Source organism: Maniola hyperantus, chromosome 13 (assembly GCF_902806685.2).
Source record: "Maniola hyperantus chromosome 13, iAphHyp1.2, whole genome shotgun sequence".
NCBI lineage: Eukaryota > Metazoa > Arthropoda > Insecta > Lepidoptera > Nymphalidae > Maniola > Maniola hyperantus.
In genome coordinates this window covers 1,592,350-1,612,238 of record NC_048548.1, presented here as the reverse complement: position 1 = coordinate 1,612,238, position 19,889 = coordinate 1,592,350, and the positions used below count along the sequence as shown (strand labels likewise).

Genomic DNA, 19,889 nt, shown 5'->3' with positions numbered 1-19,889 from the left:
AAAAGTGATCCTTGTAACACCCCTTTTAAATCGGTCGGGCAAATGTAAATTTATGAAAACAGAGCCGTGTAGCATGTGTTATTTATTATTATGCACGCCAGTGGTTTAACGGGACATGGCTGTGATAGTGTTAAACATGGATTCTGTCACTATGTTACAGATTTATTGCAGTTTGAAGTTTAGCTGTTTATTTTGTGGAGTGTTGTTTCATCTGTTTAAATGTCAGCCAGTTTAATATACTATTGGTAAATACCGTAAATACTGTTGTGGCGATATTAAATAAACTGATAGGTCAATCTAGGATTTATAGTCCGAGATTAAAAGATCAGTACACATGCAGGGCTTCTGTCAGTCAATCACAGTATTGATTTATATGTAGGATCTAGATAAAAATCCTTATAATATTATATGTATTGAATATAATTCACTTTTTAGGGTTCCGTACTTCAAAAGGAAAAACGGAACTCTTATAAGATCACTTCGTCGTTGTCTGTCTGTATGTCTGTCGTCGTGCCTGTCAAGAAATCTAGAGGGTACTTCCCGTTGACCCCATAAACTACCGCTGTATAAAAAATCACATCATTTTATCCAAGACACTATTAGTTAGAATGGTTACAACAAATTGTATAGAAAGTTTTCATTGATTTTTTTTGGAATACCATCCTACTGGCAAAGACGCTATTTATTTTAGAGTTCAGGTACAGTGCCGTATATGTATAATGGGGCCGATTCTCTTGTACGCAAGCTCTAAAATAAACTAAATTAACAGGTCTAAATCAAGTGCTATCCTTTTCCGCAAGTAACATTATAAAAGGGATAGCAATAGATTTAGACGTGTCATTTTAGTTTAGTTTAGAGATTGTGTACAACGGAATTAGTCACATTGGGGCTAATTCTAAGCACAACCTAATTTTCGCATTTCGCATGCTCTTCTTACTAATGTAATATGAAAAGGACAGACACAGTTTGACAGTTTTAAATTTAATTTTTAGATGGTAAAACCCGTGATTTTAGCACGCACTCGCGAACCTACTGTTTAAATTTGTATTGTGCACTAAAATTTAGAGTCTTTAAATGTGAAAGTCATGTTCCGTTCCTTTTTTAGCATTAGTAAAAAGAAAAGGATGCAGATACTCTAAATTTAGTTTAGAGAGCCACTAGAGAATCGGGGCCATCATTCTAAAGGCCGATAACATTCTTTTCTGCGCGTACTGTAAGAAACTTCGCTTCAAAAAATACTTACTGGATTTGTCGAGAGCTGCATTGTTGTGCTTGATGATTCGATTCTTGGTCGGTTTCTTGATTTTACCGAGCACTTCGGACAGGCTGATCTTGATGGGTTCAGGCTTCTCTGTCTCTTCCTCGAACTCAATTGTGGCTGCCACGGACGCCCAGTCGATGTCTTTCGCGTCCTTACCACGGGAAATACCGCGAAGCTCTTCCCTGTGGAAGGAAATCATATTTTAGAATCAGTACCCTTATTATAAATGCGAATGTGTGTTTGTTTCTTGGTTTGTTGGTTTGTCCTTCAATCACGTCGCAACGGTGCAGCGGATTGACGTGATTTTTTCCATGGGTATAGATAAAGACCTGGAGACTGACATAGGCTACTTTTGATCCCGTAAAATCAAAGAGTTCCCACTGGATTTTAAAAAACCTAATTCTACGCGGACGAAGTTGCAGGCATCAGCTAGTTGATAATAAATTTAAACGTAGGTACATTTTATGCAAAAAGGATTCAACCCACATAGAGTTAGATTTAGATATTCAACTTATAAAGTTCAAAATTAAAAAGTTGAATATTAAAAATAGCTCTATGTGGGTTGGATTCTTTGTATACCTACGACTGCCCAGAAAAAACTGAAAAAACTGTAACACATTTTAACGCGTGGCAACGGGAAAAAACTTCAAACCGCGCGTCACCGCTCTGGTAAACGTCTCCTCCAGAATACTCCATATCCACATGCTATGCTCAACCAAATTAATGATATTCGCGCGCACTGCGCGTTGCCACTCAACGCGCGTCAAGACGCGACGAGTGCTTGTCCATCTATAGTTACTTAGCCTTAGGAAACCTTTAAATAATAAAATCGGCCAAGTGCGTGGCGGGCCACGCGGAGTGTAGGGTTCCGTAGTCACAATTCTCGAAAAACAGATGTAACTTCTTAACCTGTGAACCCTACTTAGCCATGATAGTTTTCCTTTCAAATTTATTATATATACTACTGCTGTGAATTTTTTCATTTGGCTACCATTTGGCTGATAGAGGGACACACACACACACACTTGATTCTAATAAAAACTGGGGTAGATGAGAAAAAAAAAGTTCATCACTACTTTACATGTAGGGGAGCTACCCTAAAAAAATATTTATCAAAATTTTATTTCACCACTGTCGGCGTGATTAATATTTATAGGTACCCATACCAAATTACAGATTTCTAGCACTAATAGTCTCTGAGATTAACCGAGGACGGACGGACGGACGGACGGACGGACAGACAGACGGACGGACATGACGAAACTATAAGGGTTCCTTGTTTACTACGGAACCCTAAAAAAGGTTTATTAAAAGTCACACACAATATAGAATATCGCAAATAAAAGCCCGTGAAAATATAAATTTTGCAATTATGAAAAATGAAATCCAACGTTATTGTATCAACAACATATTATTTGAAGTTGGGAACAGTTCAGTGCGCCCTGGCCCCTGAGGGAAATTCTCGTGATAAAAGTAAATTTTGATTCGCTCACTCCATTAACTTTCCAGACGAAATGTTTACGAACCATTTCGTTCTTTCTCTTCACTGTGCTTAGTATGAGATATTATATATCACCAACGTTGATTGAATTCGAGCATCGAAACACTACAGCGTTTGAGTAAAATGGACCGTAACTGTCTTTTTTTTATAATTTTTTAGTGTTTTACCTACACTTCAAGGAAATTACTAAATAATTTTAAATACCACATATCAAAAATTGCGGTACTGGCGGTAAGCGAAACCATGGTCGAGTTGGTCAAGGCATCGGGCGTAACTGTCTTGTTTTAAAGCTCAAGTTAATCCTAACCTTCGACAACGACCTTCCTGGCGCAGTGGTGGTGAGCGCTAATATTTTACATATAAAATTCAAAGTCCTGACTCACTGACTGACTCATATATCAACGCGCAGGCTAAACCGCCGCTCCTAGAGACATGAAGTTTTGAGGGTGTATTCTTTGTAAAGCGTAGATATCCACTAAAACGGATTTTTTTAAATTCCATCTCTAAGTGGGTTAAGTGGGGGATGGAAGTTTGTATGAAAGCCTATTCACTCTTGACTAGAATCTGCAGTCATTGCTCCAAGCGGAAATGAAATTCAAATATGTGGTAAGTACTTACTGAATTCATCAAAATATTATATCAAAATTTTATACACAAGCTGATGCCCGCGACTTCGTTCACGTGGAATTAGGTTTTTTATAAATCCCGTGGGAACTCTTTGATTTTCCGGGATAAAAAGTAGCGTGTGTCACTTTCCAGGTCTTTATTTATACCTACCCATGCAAAAAATCACGCCAATCTGTTGCACCGTTGCGACGTGATTGAAGGACAAACCAACAAACAAACACACTTTCGCATTTATAATAAGGGTACTGATTTAAGTCTTTTCTCTCTAACGTTTAGTATTCGTTGGTGAGATGTAAAATCTCATACTAAGCACGCAAAATGTAGATTAGGGTGAAATTCTTTTCTGAATCCACTTAAATGACAGAAAATTGCTTGAACCTCGTAAAATGAGAGGGTTTATTGTAACTATTCAGTACTAAAGATTTGGTGAAAATTTTAATAAAAACTATTGTAGTTTTAGCGCAATTTCGTACATCATATTTTATTATCTAAATTCATAATTCATAATTCTTTATTGCAAAAAATACACGTGAAGTGGTGTTACAATATTTTTTGGAAGCAGTTTTTAAAGGAAAAGGTGACTGACTGACTGACTGATCTATCAACGCACAGCTCAAACTAATGGACGGATTGGACTGGAATTTGGCATGCAGATAGCTATTATGACGTAGGCATCCGCTAGAAGAGGATTTTTGAAAATTCAACTCCTAAAGGGGTGAAATAGGGGTTTGAAATTTGTGCAGTCCACGCGGACGAAGTCAAGAGGATAAGCTAGTTTTTTCTATATATAGGACTAGCTTATGCCCGCGACTTCGTCCGCGTGGACTACACAAATTTCAAACCCCAATTTCACCCCCTTAGGGGTTGAATTTTCAAAAATCCTTTCTTAGCGGATGCCTAAGTCATAATAGCTATCTGCATGCCAAATTTCAGCCCGATCCGTCCAGTAGTTTGAGCTGTGCGTTGATAGATCAGTCAGTCAGTCAGTCAGTCACCTTTTCCTTTTATATATTTAGATTAGGTATTGTACGGGAGCGGTGTGCAGGCTCGACCGTACCAAAGGGGAGATCTCCCACCGAGCGGTTGGTTGTGCTCGGTAGCGCCAGCTGGGCCGACGGTTATGTCTTGAAACTTCTATATATAGTCATTGCAGAAAACTCTGTTATTGCGAGTACTGTCGGCGGTACATTTGTTCGGGACTATGTCATCGATTGAACAGCGCCATCTAGTTTCTATTGTGGCAACCGCCACAGTGTCAATATGGATTATGGATATAGATAGACTAGCCGTACCTCATAGCTCCAATGAGGGGATATTTGACGTTTCCTCCACACACGTTGCCGGAGAAGTCATCCATGTCCACGGTCCACACCATCGCGCCCCCGAACCCGTTGTCTTTTATCCATCTAGAAAAATAAAAATTAAATATAGTAAATAAAAAGCAAATGGAGACCTTTCATAATGATACGCCATTCGATCTAATAACTGCACGTTTCGAAGCAGAGGGGGGGGGGAGGGGGGGGGGGGGGGGTTTATTTCATGTTTTCAGGTTTTTTTTTTTTTTAATACAATAAAACTTAAAGCTAGCCTTATCTAATTACTATATAAATCATGACCGCGTGGAATGGTGCCAAGAATACTGGCTGCATATTTCCGCGCTGGACAGCCAGGCTGATCCGTTGCGCAAAAAATGAGCCAGCCCCTCTGTCACCAGTTGAGGCTATTAATCGCGGTGAAATGTCTCGTAAAAAATTTTTAGCACTAAGACTCCATGGCCCCAGGGTCTCCACGGCAAACGGCACAAAAATGTAACTCTCTATAAGAGAGGCATACTTGCGCCGCTTGCCGTTTTCAGCTGTTTCTGCTGCGGCTCCCGGTCTTGATGCTGTCCTCCTGATATGACACGGGGCCAATGTGTCATATCAGGAAGTGTGTGTGTTTTCAGGGGTCATATTGTGTGTATCTATGTATAGAAAAACGTACCTCATCTTATTCCTAATAGACTTTTCGTCGTCAAATCCGACCCACTGGTCGCCGTGGACTGCGTAGGGTACTTTCATCTCGTCGTCCCAAACGTAGGCTCCACCGTTTCTTAGAATGTCGCATACCTTGGGAAGGACAAAAATAACTAATTAATTTTCATAGGTATTTCGTTCGACATTAATAATTTAGAGCCTCGATAGCTCAACGGTTAAAAGAGCGGACTGAAATCCGAAAGGTCGCCGGTTCAAACCTCACCCGTTGCACTATTGTCGTACCTACTCCTAGCACAAGCTTTAAGCTTTATTAGAGGGGAAATGGGAATATTAGTCAGAATGTTAAACTTGGCTAGTATTCTTTAAAAAAAAATTGAGATCAATGGAATACATATGCTGAAATGCGAAAGTAAAGATGGATGTATGGAGTGACAAGATTGGATAAGATAATTATGAATATAGGGTATACAGGGTGTAATCAGAACGCTATCAAAAACTTAGCGTTACTGTTATACTACCTAAACACAATCCAATACTAATAACCACTTGCTTCATTTTGTAGTTCTAGTCATTTAGTATTTTTCAACCCCGCAATGTATAGCGTGCGAAACTGGGGTCAGTGCCCCGCCTACGACGTGGCATTGACTCTCTAACGTCAGTCAGATGTTTTGTTAGCAATATATCGTGAACTTTTACAAAATATAGGATTTATTTTTTATTTTTTTGCGTTTGTTTTTGGTGTTATCATATCAGTAGTCATCAGTAGTATCACCTGTCTTCGTCTTTGCTAGCGTTCTAGTTACATCCTGTATAAGTGCCAGTGGTAAAAAAGGCTGGTATGATATGGGCATGTAATTGGAGTGATTTTATATACATTTTTTATAGACTTTACTTCGTTCTTCGAAAATCGTTAGCATTTTATAGCTGTGTTATTTTCAGTTAAACACTTACTACAGGTAAAAATCGGTCAAGTGCGAGTCGGACTCGCACACGAAGGGTTCCACACCATAGTACAAGACATGAGACCTTTTTTATTTTCATTTTGAAATTTTTATTACCTATATTTTGTTGTTATAGCGGCAATATAAATACATATTCTGTGAAAATTTCAACTTCGATATACAGCACACTGACAGACAGACAGATAGACGGACGGATGGAGTGATAAGCAAGCTTGGGAATGAGTTGCTTAACGGATTGTGATAGTTCTAATAAGTTTCAATAATTTTGTAAAGTGGCGATAATAAAAAGAATACCCGGCTGAGTTTGTTGTGGGCTCTTCTCAGACCTCGGCGCGTTTGGAACCCTCGTAGCTTTAGTTTTAAGTTTGCGTAATAATTATCGCCACTATATCTTAGAAATCCAACATCTGACCATCAAAAAGAGTTATTAATTACCTATTTTGAATAAATCATTTGACTTTGACTTTGACAGCGGAGGCTTAGTAATAGGGTCCCGTTGGCACCCTTTCGGGTACGGAACCCTAAAAACCCATTTCGCAAATAGCGTTCACTGAGGTTTAAAGGCAGATCGTAAAACGTGTCATAAATTTAACTACTCATTAAGTGGCCCGTAAATTGCGAATAAGAAAAAGCTCAGCGCTTTTATCCGGTCTTTAACCTTGAAATTACAGATCTTGTCAGTTAGTCAGTTTGTTATGAGGCAGGGCTGTAATCCCTTAAAGATGGTACATGACATGTTTACACTAAGGGTTTACGATATATTTTTTAATTTTAAGTGAAGATGATTTTAGATTGAAGAGCATGTATCTGCGCAAAGAGCTTATCTATCTATCTATCTATCTATATTATATAAAAAGAAAAGGTGACTGACTGACTGACTGATCTATCAACGCACAGCTCAAACTACTGGACGGATCGCGCTTAAATTCGGCATGCAGATAGATATTATGACGTAGGCATCCGCTAAGAGAGGATTTTTCGAAATTCAACCCCTAAGGGGGTGAAATAGGGGTTTGAAATTTGTGTAGCCCACGCGGACGTAGTCGCGAACAAAAGCTAGTTATCTACTAAATCCTTACAATGTTTACAAATTATTATCCGGTGACATGCGCTTAAGCTTAGGGAAATTATTCTAAATTTGAATTTATCTTCAATGTTTGCTATAATATGCTAATATTAAATCATTTGGATAAGACCTTGAACAATGACATTCTAACGCTAAACCTTGTTATAACTCGACACACAACTACACTAAAAATGACATAACGGTGAAATATGGTGAACGCGACTAAACTGCAAACTGTCTCATTTCAAACCTAAACATACACGAAGGAACAATAAAAGCTGCCTTAGAGCTGTAAAAGTGATCGCATACCAAAATATCGCAATAAATACCCGCACTCATATCAATATCAATAACCATTTGCCTCAACTTGTAGTTGTGATTTAGTATTTTTCTAACCCGCAATGTGTAGCGTACAAAATGGCCTACTTATGCAACGTTCGTTGACCTTTAGTGTTCAGTCAGATGTTTGATCTGTAATATATCGTGAACTTTTCCAAATATAGGATTATTTTTAGTTTTATCGCGTTTTTTTTTTGAGGTATCATATCAGTAGGTAATCATCAGTACTATCACCCTGCCTTCATTTTTACCCGCGTTCTGGTTTAGACCCTATATTTGCATACGGCCGTCAGACACGTCACGTGTACGCCTCTGCTAACATCATCAGTATATTTTCTTCAATGCAATCGATGCAGCCGAATCCGTCACTTTTTGTGAGCCAAAAATTCAATGTGTTCGTTTATTGCGGCTCTGACTTCTTTTGCAGAGGACTGCATTCTTTGTTAATTGTCTGCGTCATAAAAGCATTGATAGTCAGATCAGTCAGTCAGTCAGTCAGCTTTTCCTTTTATATAATTAGACTAGCTTACTCCCGAGACTTCATCCGCGTGGACTACACAAATTTCAAACCCCTAATATATTTTACCCTGTAGTTTTTCCCATTTGCGATCTCCTTATATTGTGTGTATCTCTATATTATCTACCTATGAAGCTCTTAGCTATTTATCGAGACAATACTTGAAAGTCAATGAAGTTTCTGAGAGAAAAATGGTAGTTTAGGCATTTTCCAGGTACATCCCGTTTTCTCTTTTTACGAGGTATTTACCGATTAAATAACTGGAAGTACAGTATGTGGCCGAAAGTGACAACATCGGCCTTTAGAATGGCATTTCATATTTGTAGCGCGTTGTATTTGTCACTCATACCCATATAACGCTTTGTCGGTGTCAACGACAGAGACAGTGCTCTACAAATCTGTTGTCTCCTTCTAAAGATCGATGTTCATAACTTTTGGCCGCGAACTGTACCTTTATTTAAATGGCTGAAAATGTTTTTAGCAGACGTAGTTAAAAACCATTAATTCATCTAAAAACCATATATTCATCACTGGCTGAAGATTAATTTACTAACACTAAATACTGAAAAAACTAATTTTACTTGTTTCTCGATCTCCAATAAAACTCAGCCGGAGGCCGACTATAGCATAATTTTGCACGCTCCTAACTGCTGTAATAAATGCTCCAGTATCAACAGGGTAAACTACACTAAATATTTGGGCGTTGGCGATCATAGACTATCATGGCAGAGACAAATAGAAGTAATTAGTGGTAGAATACGAAAACTAATTTGGATTTTTAAAATGCTTTAACATATAGCCTCTAAAGTTCTGTTAAACAAAATTTACATCGCTTTAGCTCAATCAACCTACTAGGTTATTGCATCCCCGTTTGGGGTGGTGCAGTCAAAGCTAACTTCATTGATATAGAGAGAGCACAAAGATCTTAACGGCGAAGTGTAAACGTGCTACCAAATGAACGTGGTAATAATTTTTAATTAAAATCACCTGGTAATACGCGAGGAAAACGACCTTCTTTGTGTACTGCCTTGCTTCCCTGGCGGGGAATTTAGTTTAAATCGTTGTTGTTGGGCCACTGACCTCTACTAATACAAGTACGCTGAACTTGCCGCCGATTTGTTTTTGACTCAGAATAAATACCTTTAGAAGTAGCCCTATTGTGACACTTACTGTTAGAGCGAGATAGCTAAATGCATTTAAGTTCTTATTAGAACGTGACAAAATGATTATGTTTTGTCCTTATCACCGTGACCACTTTTTTTGTTTGCCAAAATGTGTTTGTACGTGAGATTTTGGCAAACAACGTGAAGTGAGGCAAACACCGTGAACAACGTGAAGGGGAGTGCTCTGAAGAGCTTTTTGACCTCATTCCACCCTTCTTTTTCTACCACCGCACCGCACGCCACCGCAAATAATTTCACCCTCACCACCTGGGTGTCTGGTGTACTTCCACCACCCGTTGTGCCAGATCCTTTTTTCCACGCACATGCAAACTGTGGAATCAACTCCCTTCGGCGGTGTTCCCTTTAGATTGCAACATGGGGTTATTCAAGGAGCGGACCAGCAAATTCCTGAAAGGCCGGAAACGCATCGGCGGTTCCTCTGGTACTGCAAATGTTCATGTGCGGCAGTAATCACTTAACATCTGGTGACCCGCCTGCTCGTTTGCTCGCCATTTTTGTTATTTAAAAAAAGGCTTACCTCATAATACGCAAGGAAGCCAGCCTCCTTTGTATATTCCCCAGCCTTGCCGCCCCCGCTGGCCGGGGAATTCGGCTTGAATCTGTTCATATTGGACAGGGTAAAGGTTCGTCCGTACGTCGGCATACCTGAAATACACATCATTCTTGGAATGTTTCATATAACTTTACATATACCTTAACATATAACTTCATATAAAAATCCTATCACAATGGAAATTATTTAAATGATAAGAGAGCGTGGGAATGAGTGAGTTGCTTGATCTAATAAGTTTAAGTGATTTTAAAAAGTGTTAATAGTATAAAGAATACCCGGTTGAGTTCGTTGTAGGCTCTTTACAGCCCCTGGGCGCGTTTGGAACCCTCATAGTTTTAGTTTTTAAGTGCGCGTAAAAATTATAACCACTATAATTATCTTATAAATCCAACAACCGACCATCAAAAATTTGAATTTTGAATTTTAAGGACACACAGACTTTCGCAAACTAGTAGAAGATAATGGATTCGAGATCTACTAACCAATGATAAGTTTTTCTTTCGGAGCTCCAAGTTTGGCCCACAGGTGGGCAGCGTGGTCCACTGAGAGCTGTTTCCTCCACTCTGAGTCAGAGGAGGGTGCGTAGAGGGGTGCATTGTGACCGGTTTCTCTCTCCCATTTGCCGTGGAAATCGTATGCCATCACGTTGATGAAGTCTAGGTAGCTGTTGGGAAAAATAATAATCATTAGGAAAAATCAACAAATTAAAATGAACTATTGCTAATATTAAATAGGGTCTTGGACTGTAGTAATAAAACGATGTGGTTTTTGTTAATTGTGGTTTTGCTTATGGGGCTAAAATTCATTACTAAGGGAATTACATTTGTAAATGACGTTTAGCGTTTCACCTTGAAACTAGCAATTTTTGTTTTTGCGCCATTTATTGACATTTAATCAGATAGGTACTAATACGCAGTCTTTGAGTACTTTTACGTACTAGGGTAAAGGATCCAGTAAATGAACGAATAAGGACTAGCCTGGCTTTGACCTAAAATTAAGGTATCATATGAGAATGGTTCTACACTTTTTTTTTGTGGTTCTAACCTATATAGTATAAATTATTCAATCGGTAATCAAAAAGAACAAAAATAATGCATGGAATTAATTATTATTATGTTATCAGGTCCCACTGGCACTGCGGCGGTAAGAAGAAGACGCGGCTTCTTGACTTCTTGAGCTTCTGCTTCGAGCAGTAGTAGTGTAACAGCTTACCTAGCCACAGCTGGTACATCGTATCCACTCTTGATGTTATCAGGTCCCACTGGCACTGCAGCGGTAAGGAGAAGACGCGGCTTCTTGACTTCTTGCGCTTCTGCTTCGAGCAGTAGTAGTGTAACAGCTTACCTAGCCACAGCTGGTACATCGTATCCACTCTTGATGTTATCAGGTCCCACTGGCACTGCAGCGGTAAGGAGAAGACGCGGCTTCTTGACTTCTTGCGCTTCTGCTTCGAGCAGTAGTAGTGTAACAGCTTACCTAGCCACAGCTGGTACATCGTATCCACTCTTGATGTTATCAGGTCCCACTGGCACTGCAGCGGTAAGGAGAAGACGCGGCTTCTTGACTTCTTGCGCTTCTGCTTCGAACGCTTCACGGAGTTCTGTGGACAAAAAGTGATAATATAGTTTATTATGTTTGTAAATCCAAAGTATAGGTTTATCTATCTAAATATATAAAAGTAAAAGCAGACTGACTGACTGACTGATATATTAACGCACATCTCAAACAACTAGACGGATCAGTCTGAAATTTGGCATGCAGATAGCTATTATGTCGAAAACATCCGCAAAGAAAGGATTTTTGAAAATTAAACCCCTAAGGGGGTAAAATAGGGGTTTGAAATTTGTGTAGTTCACGAAGTCGCGAGCATAAGTGAAGTGAAAGTAAAAGTACCTAATTTTATTACGTTTAGTAGGTACATCTAATATAAATATATGAAAGGAAAAGGTGACTGACTGACTGACTGACTGACTGACTGACTGACTGACTGACTGATCTATCCCTACCCCTTTGGGGGTTGCATTTTGAAGAATCCTTTCTTAGCGGACGCCTACGTTATAATAGCTATCTGCATGCCGAATTTCAGCGTGATCCGTCCAGTAGTTTGAGCTGTGCGTTGATAGATCAGTCATTCAGTCAGTCAGTCAGTCAGTCAGTCACCTTTTCCTTTTATATATATAGATAGAAGTAGTCAGTAACTAGCTAGAGGTTAATGGTTACACTGAACAATGATTTATAGGTCCTACAAAGGTCCGAGCGAACAAGACTTTGAACTAATGCGATAATAATTGCAGTCCAACGAGCTGGGACATTATTATTTGTGAAGGAATTTTAGAAAGGCCCCTCTAAATGTAGCAAGGACAGAGTGGTTCGGTTAATGCCTAGGTTACTTACATAGGTACCTACTTGCTTTATTCGTGATGCTTTTGTCACTAAAAATTGTGATCAAGTATTTTTAAGAGGAACAAGGTTGAAGACAATGGTACTGATTCTGATGATGCAACTTAATTTTAGAGAATTCGCGTTTGTAGGGTTCCGTTACATCACACAAAAAAAAATTAAATTGTGGTCATGAACAAAATATTGCTATTTTCAACTTTCAAAGTAAGATTACCAAGTGGGGTATCATATGATAGGGGTGATTTGGATACCCCTTAATATAACGTATTTAAATTTTTCTTTTGGACGTCACATCCCCGGCCAACCTGTATATTTAGATAAGTATAGATTTACAAGCAATCGCGACAATTTTTTTCTCTGTAGGAATTTAAATAGAGCCTCAATAGCTCAACCGGTATAGGAGTGGACTGAAAACCGAAAGGTCGACGGGTCAAACCCCGCCCGTTGCACTATTGTCAGACCTACTCCTAGCACAAGCCTGACGCTTAATTGGAGAGGAAAGGAGAATATTAGTCATTTAACATGGCTAATATTCTTAAAAAAAAAAATGTAGTCAATATGAATGTCTTCTTAGTTTATGGCAGATCTTCTATCCCACATCAATACAGATAACATAACTAGAATTATAGGCCCTCAAGAATTTAGGCAAAGGCAAATAAGAATTTATTGTTGTATATTATCACAACATCAACGGAGTAGGTTTACAGCCAAAGCGTACATTCTCGAGGGAAGAAAGGCTTTGTTTTCGGAAACACATTAAAGCTAGATGAGCGACATTCAAGGACTCTGGGGGTGTTCGGAATTAAACATTCAAATCCTACAATAAATCTGTTTCCACGAATGATTTCTCAATTCGGAATTTATTAGTAAAAAAAGAAACATTTTTATCGCAGATCTCAGATCAAATACCTCTGAGTCGCAAACAGTTTATGACTTTGACTTTTTTTAAATTCAGATACAAGTTAGCCCTTGACTGCAATCTCACCAGAAATTTAGAAATTATAAAATTACAAACCCCTGCTGGGAATCGAACCCAGGACCTCCCACTAACAAGACAACAGCGCTTACCACTGCGCCAGGGAGGTCCTCATAAAGTAAGTAGGTAATTCGTGCCTGCAGAATATCGTGAAGGCGATAAATCATTCAGATTATGAAGAAACAAGCTTATGCCCGCGACTTTGTCCGCGTGGACTACACAAATTTTCAACCCTTATTTTACACCCTTAGATTTTAACATTTGTCTTTGTCTTTAACATTAATAAAATATGTCATACTGCTAATTGCAAAAATATTAACTACAAAACTTCTTTATAGACACTTCAAAACTGACAGACTTTCATACAAACTTCAAACCCCTATTTTACCAAATAGCTTATGCGACTTCGTCCACGTGGACTACATAAATAATTTTAAACCCCTATTTCACCCCCTTAGGAGTAGAATTTTTTAAAAATCCTTTCTTAGTGGACGCCTACGTCATAATAGCTATCTGCATGCCAAATTTCAGCCCAATCCGTCCAGTAGTTTGAGCTGTGCGTTGATAGATCAGTCAGTCAGTCAGTCAGTCAGTCACCTTTTCCTTTTATATATTTAGATAATGCCAGCAGGCTCGAGTAATAGCATAATATGCTTTTAAATGAGATTTCTATAATAGAATTTCAAAATATTTTGACTAGATCTTTAAATGCGGACAGGTTTATTAAGGAGGTACTAGATGATGCCCGCGACTTCGTCTACATGGATTTAGGTTTTTGAAAATCCCGTAGGAACTGTTTGATTTTCCGGGATATGAAAGTAGCCTGTGACCTTCTACAGGTTTTTAACTACATATAACACATGGAAGAAATGACGTTGACCCGTTGCTCCGTTGCGGCGTGATTGAAGAACAAACCCATCAATCAAACAAACATACTTTCGCGTTTATAATATGGGTAGTGATACAATATCTGTCAGTTACTTTACTCAAATCGATGGTTAGATAGGTATTATGTAAAAATTCTTAGTGTCAAAAACGCATATTTTCATAAAACAAAATACTTAGTATAAAAACGCGAGTATTGTCTGGATAGCATTGTCACAAAAGACAATCACAGTTGGCCATGGAGTCACAAGAAACCGCAGTAGTCTATCAGCTAGGCACCTCTGGAGTTTCCTTTGAAAAACTTATGTGCTTTGCCCAGCTGTGGGATATGTTGTACAAGTAAGTTGTTACTGAAGCAGGAGATGAAGGTTTTAGGATACCTATAAAAGTTTTCGGATATTGAATGCATAGGTTAAATGTGTAAGCTACATGCCTTTGCTCAGTATTTGGTTTTAAAAAAAAAGATGATTGCTTTGGAACAGTCAAATTATGTGAAGTGAAAGAAGAAAGAAAGAATCTCTTAGTGGCAGATCAAATTGATGAATCCAGAGATGTACCTAATATGGATTATTAAAAAAACCAGCCAAGTGCGAGTCGCACAATGAGGGTTCCGTACTACAGTCGTATTTTTTTGGACATTTTGCACGATAATTCAAAAACTATGATGCATAAAAATAAATAAAAATCTGTTTTAGAATGTACAGGTGAAGACCTTTCATATGATACCCCACTTGATATAGTCACTCACTTCGAAAGTTGAAAATACTAATTATTAGTTCATGACCACAATTCAATTTTTTTGTGTGATCTAACCCTAAATTCACGGTTTTCAGATTTTTCCCCAAATGTCAGCTATAAGATCTACCTACCTGCCAAATTTCATGATTCTAGGTCAACGGGAAGTACCCTGTAGGTACCTCTTGACAGACAGACGGACAGACAGACAGACAGACAGACAGACAGACAACAAAGTGATCCTATAAGGGTTCCGTTTTTCCTTTTGAGGTACGGAACCCTAAAAACATCAAAAAGGCGCTGTTGAAGAACCTTTTTAATTCGAATGGGTGAAAGTCCTGCTCCCTCAGAGAGATATCCTACATAGCACGACTTTGTGGGAGGCCTTATTGTGCTGATATCCCATGATATCCACGTTTCAGCGCCATACATCATAACATGTACAAAATATTATGTTAGAAAAAATTGTTTATTTCCAAACGCATGACCTTACAAATCTGTGTAGCCTACCTCAATAATTCTCATAATATTTTATTTATCATCTTAATTCTAAAGTAAACGCACCTCTCAAATAAAATCAAAACAACAAAAGTTACGAAATCCAAGCTCTAACCCTTTTTAATAATTCACAGAACGAAGGCGAACAAACAAAATATCTGGTATACCGTTTATAAAACAAACACAAATTCGTCGAAATAAACCCCTATAACGCAATTCTATCTATGAATGGTCTTCTATACTAATAAATAAAATTGAAGTGTCTGTCTGTAATTTCAAAATACCTGAACTGTACCACAACTGAATCACACGTTTTTAAATTTTTTGTCTATATGTCTGTCTGTATGTTTGAACGGGCTAATCTTCGGAACGACTGAACTTATTTTGACGGGACTTTCACAGGCAAGTAGAGGATTAACCAGAGAGTAACATAGGCTACTTTTTTAACCAACTTTCAAAAAAGGAGGAGTTATGTTTTTCTACACTGAAATACACTGAAATCTCCGAGATTAGTAATAGTATTAGTGACTCGGAATCAACCTCAACTCTGAGTCAGTCCAGTCAGTCAGTTCATCGAGCCTATTTGTGTGTAATGTGAGCGCTACATAGAGTAACGCGTTAGTGTACAACTGTACATCTCAAGTACCTAATTAAACCGTACGTGTGATATACTGTAACTAAGTGAAGATAGTATGGACAGAGACTTTTCATTTTATTATAATAACTAGCTGATGACTACGATTTAAGTGTACGTAAAAAATTCTCACTTTTCTTAAAAAAGTATAAAGTGCTGATTTTTATGTAAGTATGTTTTACACACAATATCACAGAATGTGTGTTTGTTTGTTGGTTTGTCCTTCAATCATGTCGCAACGGAGCAACCGATTGACGTGATTTTTTGCATGGGTAGGTATAGTTCAAGACCTGGAGAGTGACATAGGGTACTTTTTATCTCAGAAAGTCAAAGAGTTCCCACGGAATTTTTAAAAAACTAAATCCACGCGTACAAAGTCGCGGGCATCAGCTATTTGTTAATAAAAAATAATGTTCAATACTGCCAGTCACTTTCCGTCTGTGGTAAATAATTTCCGCCAGATGATTTTTTAAAGCTCGCTAAATAGCGTTTAAGCTTATTTTTAGGGTTCCGTACCTCAAAAGGAAAAACGGAACCCTTATAGGATCACTTTGTTGTCTGTCTGTCTGTCTGTCCGTCTGTCTGTCAAGAAACCTACAGGGTACTTCCCGTTGACCTAGAATCATGAAATTTGGCAGGTAGGTAGATTTTATAGCTGACATTTGGGGAAAAATCTGAAAACCGTGAATTTAGGGTTAGATCACACAAAAAAAATTAAATTGTGGTCATGATAAAGTATTTTCAACTTTCGAAGTGAGTGACTATATCAAGTGGGGTATCATATGAAAGGTCTTCACCTCTACATTCTAAAACAGATTTTTATTTATTTTATGCATCATAGTTTTTGAATTATTCTGCAAAATGTCGAAAAAATACGACTGTAGTACGGAGCCCTCATTGCGCGAGCCTGACTCGCACTTGGCCGGTTTTTTGTGATAACTCAGAGAACAAAGGCTGAGATCTATAGAGCGCTAAACTTTGCTCAGACTGAAGAATGAGTTGAAACGAGACAGATTTATGAGAGAGATATACCGATGTCTCGTTTTAACTCTGTCTTAAGTCTAAGTTAAATCGGAGTGCGCTCTATAGATCTCACCCTAAGTATTTGAATACTTTTTGCACGCAGCCAAACCAATATTGTAGGCACCCTTCAGACACAGTTTAAATGTTAACATTCTGAACTTTTTTCGAAAAAAAAATTGAGGCGTATTTACGTATAAACAAAAGATCTTTTAATTACGAACTTGATAACATTTTATATTACAAAAAGTAGGTAATTATTTATAAGACTAACCAAGGCAAAACTTAATTCCAAATATAAAAGGTAAATAATAGAGTCCGAAATACAAAAGAAAGACTGTTGTTACTACAATTTCAGCCTACCCTCTTATTAGCGCCTTTATTAAAGACCCAGTCGCTGGGAACATTAATAAGGGTGGAAACATACTTATAACATGCTACGCGACCAGTAAAACGCAACTCGTGTGAGGCAAGTCATGTCATAATAATGTTTAACTAGCAACCCGCCGCTTTGCACGGGTAGCTTATTGCAATTTTCGTATGGATCTATAATTTTTTTGAAAATAAAATACAGCCTATATTACTCAGGAAAAATCTAGCTTTCTAGTTTAAAAAAAACTCCTTGGCTGTGAAGTAAAATAAAAAATATTACAAAATAATACTACCAACTGAAATATTTCTGTCACTGTTCAAAGTAAACTTCAGACGAAGTACCCAATATTATTTTGGTTGACTATTTATAGTCGAGTAATGCTGGGTTTAGAAACGTGAGTTTATCCATGTACCTAGTTTTATCTTATAACGTAGACTTCGGCATTTCATGCCGTCTCCTATCGAAGGTTGGCAATCATTAGGGCTATCTGCACCTTGGACACTGCTGCTAGGAAAAGAGATCGGGTACTCTTCCAGTACCATTGCTTGGCGTAAATTCTTTAGCCACGATGTTCTTCTTCAGCCGAGTGATCTTCTGCCGGCTATTTTCCTATGAATAATGAGCTGAAGTAGGTCGTATATATGTTATTTCTCATAGTGTGGCTGAAGTACTCCAACTTCCGTACTTTTATGGTCTTCAGGATTTCTAGATCTTTGCTTAGCCTTTATAGTACAGTAACGTAGACTCCTACTAAAAGGAATTTCAGAAACCCCGAGTGAATTTATACCTACCAAGGAAAATTACTGTTATAGCGTGCTATAAGGTGCTCTAAAAATTTTGAATTTTTTAATAGTATCTTTTAGGAGTTAAAGTATTTCATAGCGCTGCGTCGCATTTTAAAAGTATGCTTCCGACGTAAAGTTGTAAATTTAATTAGACGAAAACATTTTGTTTTCTTTTGTTTACACAAAATGGCGATTACTTGATTTCGTCGGCCCCGATGTTCGGTGTAATCTTATTTTGGACTTGAGAGCTAGTCTAGGTCCTTTTTTTCCACTTTGTGTTTTGTCTCTTTTTTGACGGTGAATACAAGTGCCTTCGAGGCAACGCACTCCAACCTAGACCTTATCATTGCTTTCCATCATAGTAAGTTGTTTTTTGTTTCTGTGTGTGTTAGTGTGTAAGTCATGTAGTAAATGTAAAATATGTGTATTGTAAGTGTTCCTAATAATAAAATAAAATAAACTTAATATTCTAAAATGTTTCTAAATCTACCAGAATTTTACTCGAGCTTTTATTTTAGGTTCTGACATAGTACCATCAATGTACCTATAAGTCCCACAAATTGCTAATGCGCGTGTCTACCATTTCAGTGAAGTCGGCACTAGACTGAAGTTTCGAACTGATGGTATATTTTTACTTAAATATACGTCAAATGACGTCAAAATGACGTCATTTCGATGTTAATGAGACATGGTTCCAGCGCAATGAGATTTGCGGGACAAGGTAAATTAAACTGGTTAACCATTCAAAAGCACTTGTAATAAGTCTACTTGAATAAAATATATATTCATACTAACATTAAGTGGCCAGCGAATGTTTTCCATATTGACTTATCATTTCAAACAAGTTTCAAAGTGCAAAGCTATGAGCAATCTACCACTTTCGCACACACTTCTTTAATTCCCCTATAAAACACGCACTAGGGATGCAAAAACGACTTTAACTCGTTTTGAATAGAGTCTAAAATCATCTAAATTTAATTCTACAAAGTAAAGAGTAAATAATGCCGAGATAAATTGTAATCAAGCAGCAGAATTTGTTTAATGTCGCAAATTTGTTGACTGTCTCGAGTTGGTTCTATGTACACGCGCCCTAGAAACGCTTTGAAGGTTTTTTTATATGCAGATAGGGCAATACTTTGATGAGGATTCTAAAGGAGCATGTACATTGCACAATGCCATCATCATCATAATCAACCCATCACCGGCTCACTACAGAGCACGAGTCTCCTCTCAGAGAGAGAAGGGTTTTGGCCATAGTCTACCACGCTGGCCATGTGCGGATTAGTAGACTTTGCACACCTTTGAGAACATTATGGAGAACTCTCAGGCATGCAGGTTTCACCGTTAAAGGAAGTGATATTTAATTACTTAAAACGCACATGACTCCGGAAAGTTAGAGGTGCGTGCCCGGGATCGAACCCGCGACCACCGATTAGAAGGCGGACGTCCTAACCACTAGGCTATCACAGCTGTATATATATTTATGCTATATTATGTTCTTTATAAATTTATATGGTACTAGATGATGCCCGCGACTTCGTCCGCGTGGATTTAGGTTTTTAAAAATCCCGTGGGAACTCTTTGATTTTCCGGGATA

General features: G+C 38.1%; 1 protein-coding gene across 1 annotated transcript in view; it reads right to left on the bottom strand.

Annotated features, from left to right (window-relative positions):
* Nucleotides 1-19,889, bottom strand: part of Cht7 (chitinase 7) — a 116,098-nt gene that overhangs the window by 11,592 nt on the left and 84,617 nt on the right. Inside the window, exons 6-11 of the mRNA XM_034974472.2 lie at nucleotides 11,463-11,586; nucleotides 10,469-10,650; nucleotides 9,951-10,078; nucleotides 5,373-5,497; nucleotides 4,682-4,795; nucleotides 1,244-1,443 (exon numbers count right to left, since the gene is read on the bottom strand). Of these exons, the coding sequence (XP_034830363.1) occupies nucleotides 1,244-1,443; nucleotides 4,682-4,795; nucleotides 5,373-5,497; nucleotides 9,951-10,078; nucleotides 10,469-10,650; nucleotides 11,463-11,586 (873 nt within the window). The remainder of the gene's footprint in view (nucleotides 1-1,243; nucleotides 1,444-4,681; nucleotides 4,796-5,372; nucleotides 5,498-9,950; nucleotides 10,079-10,468; nucleotides 10,651-11,462; nucleotides 11,587-19,889) is intronic.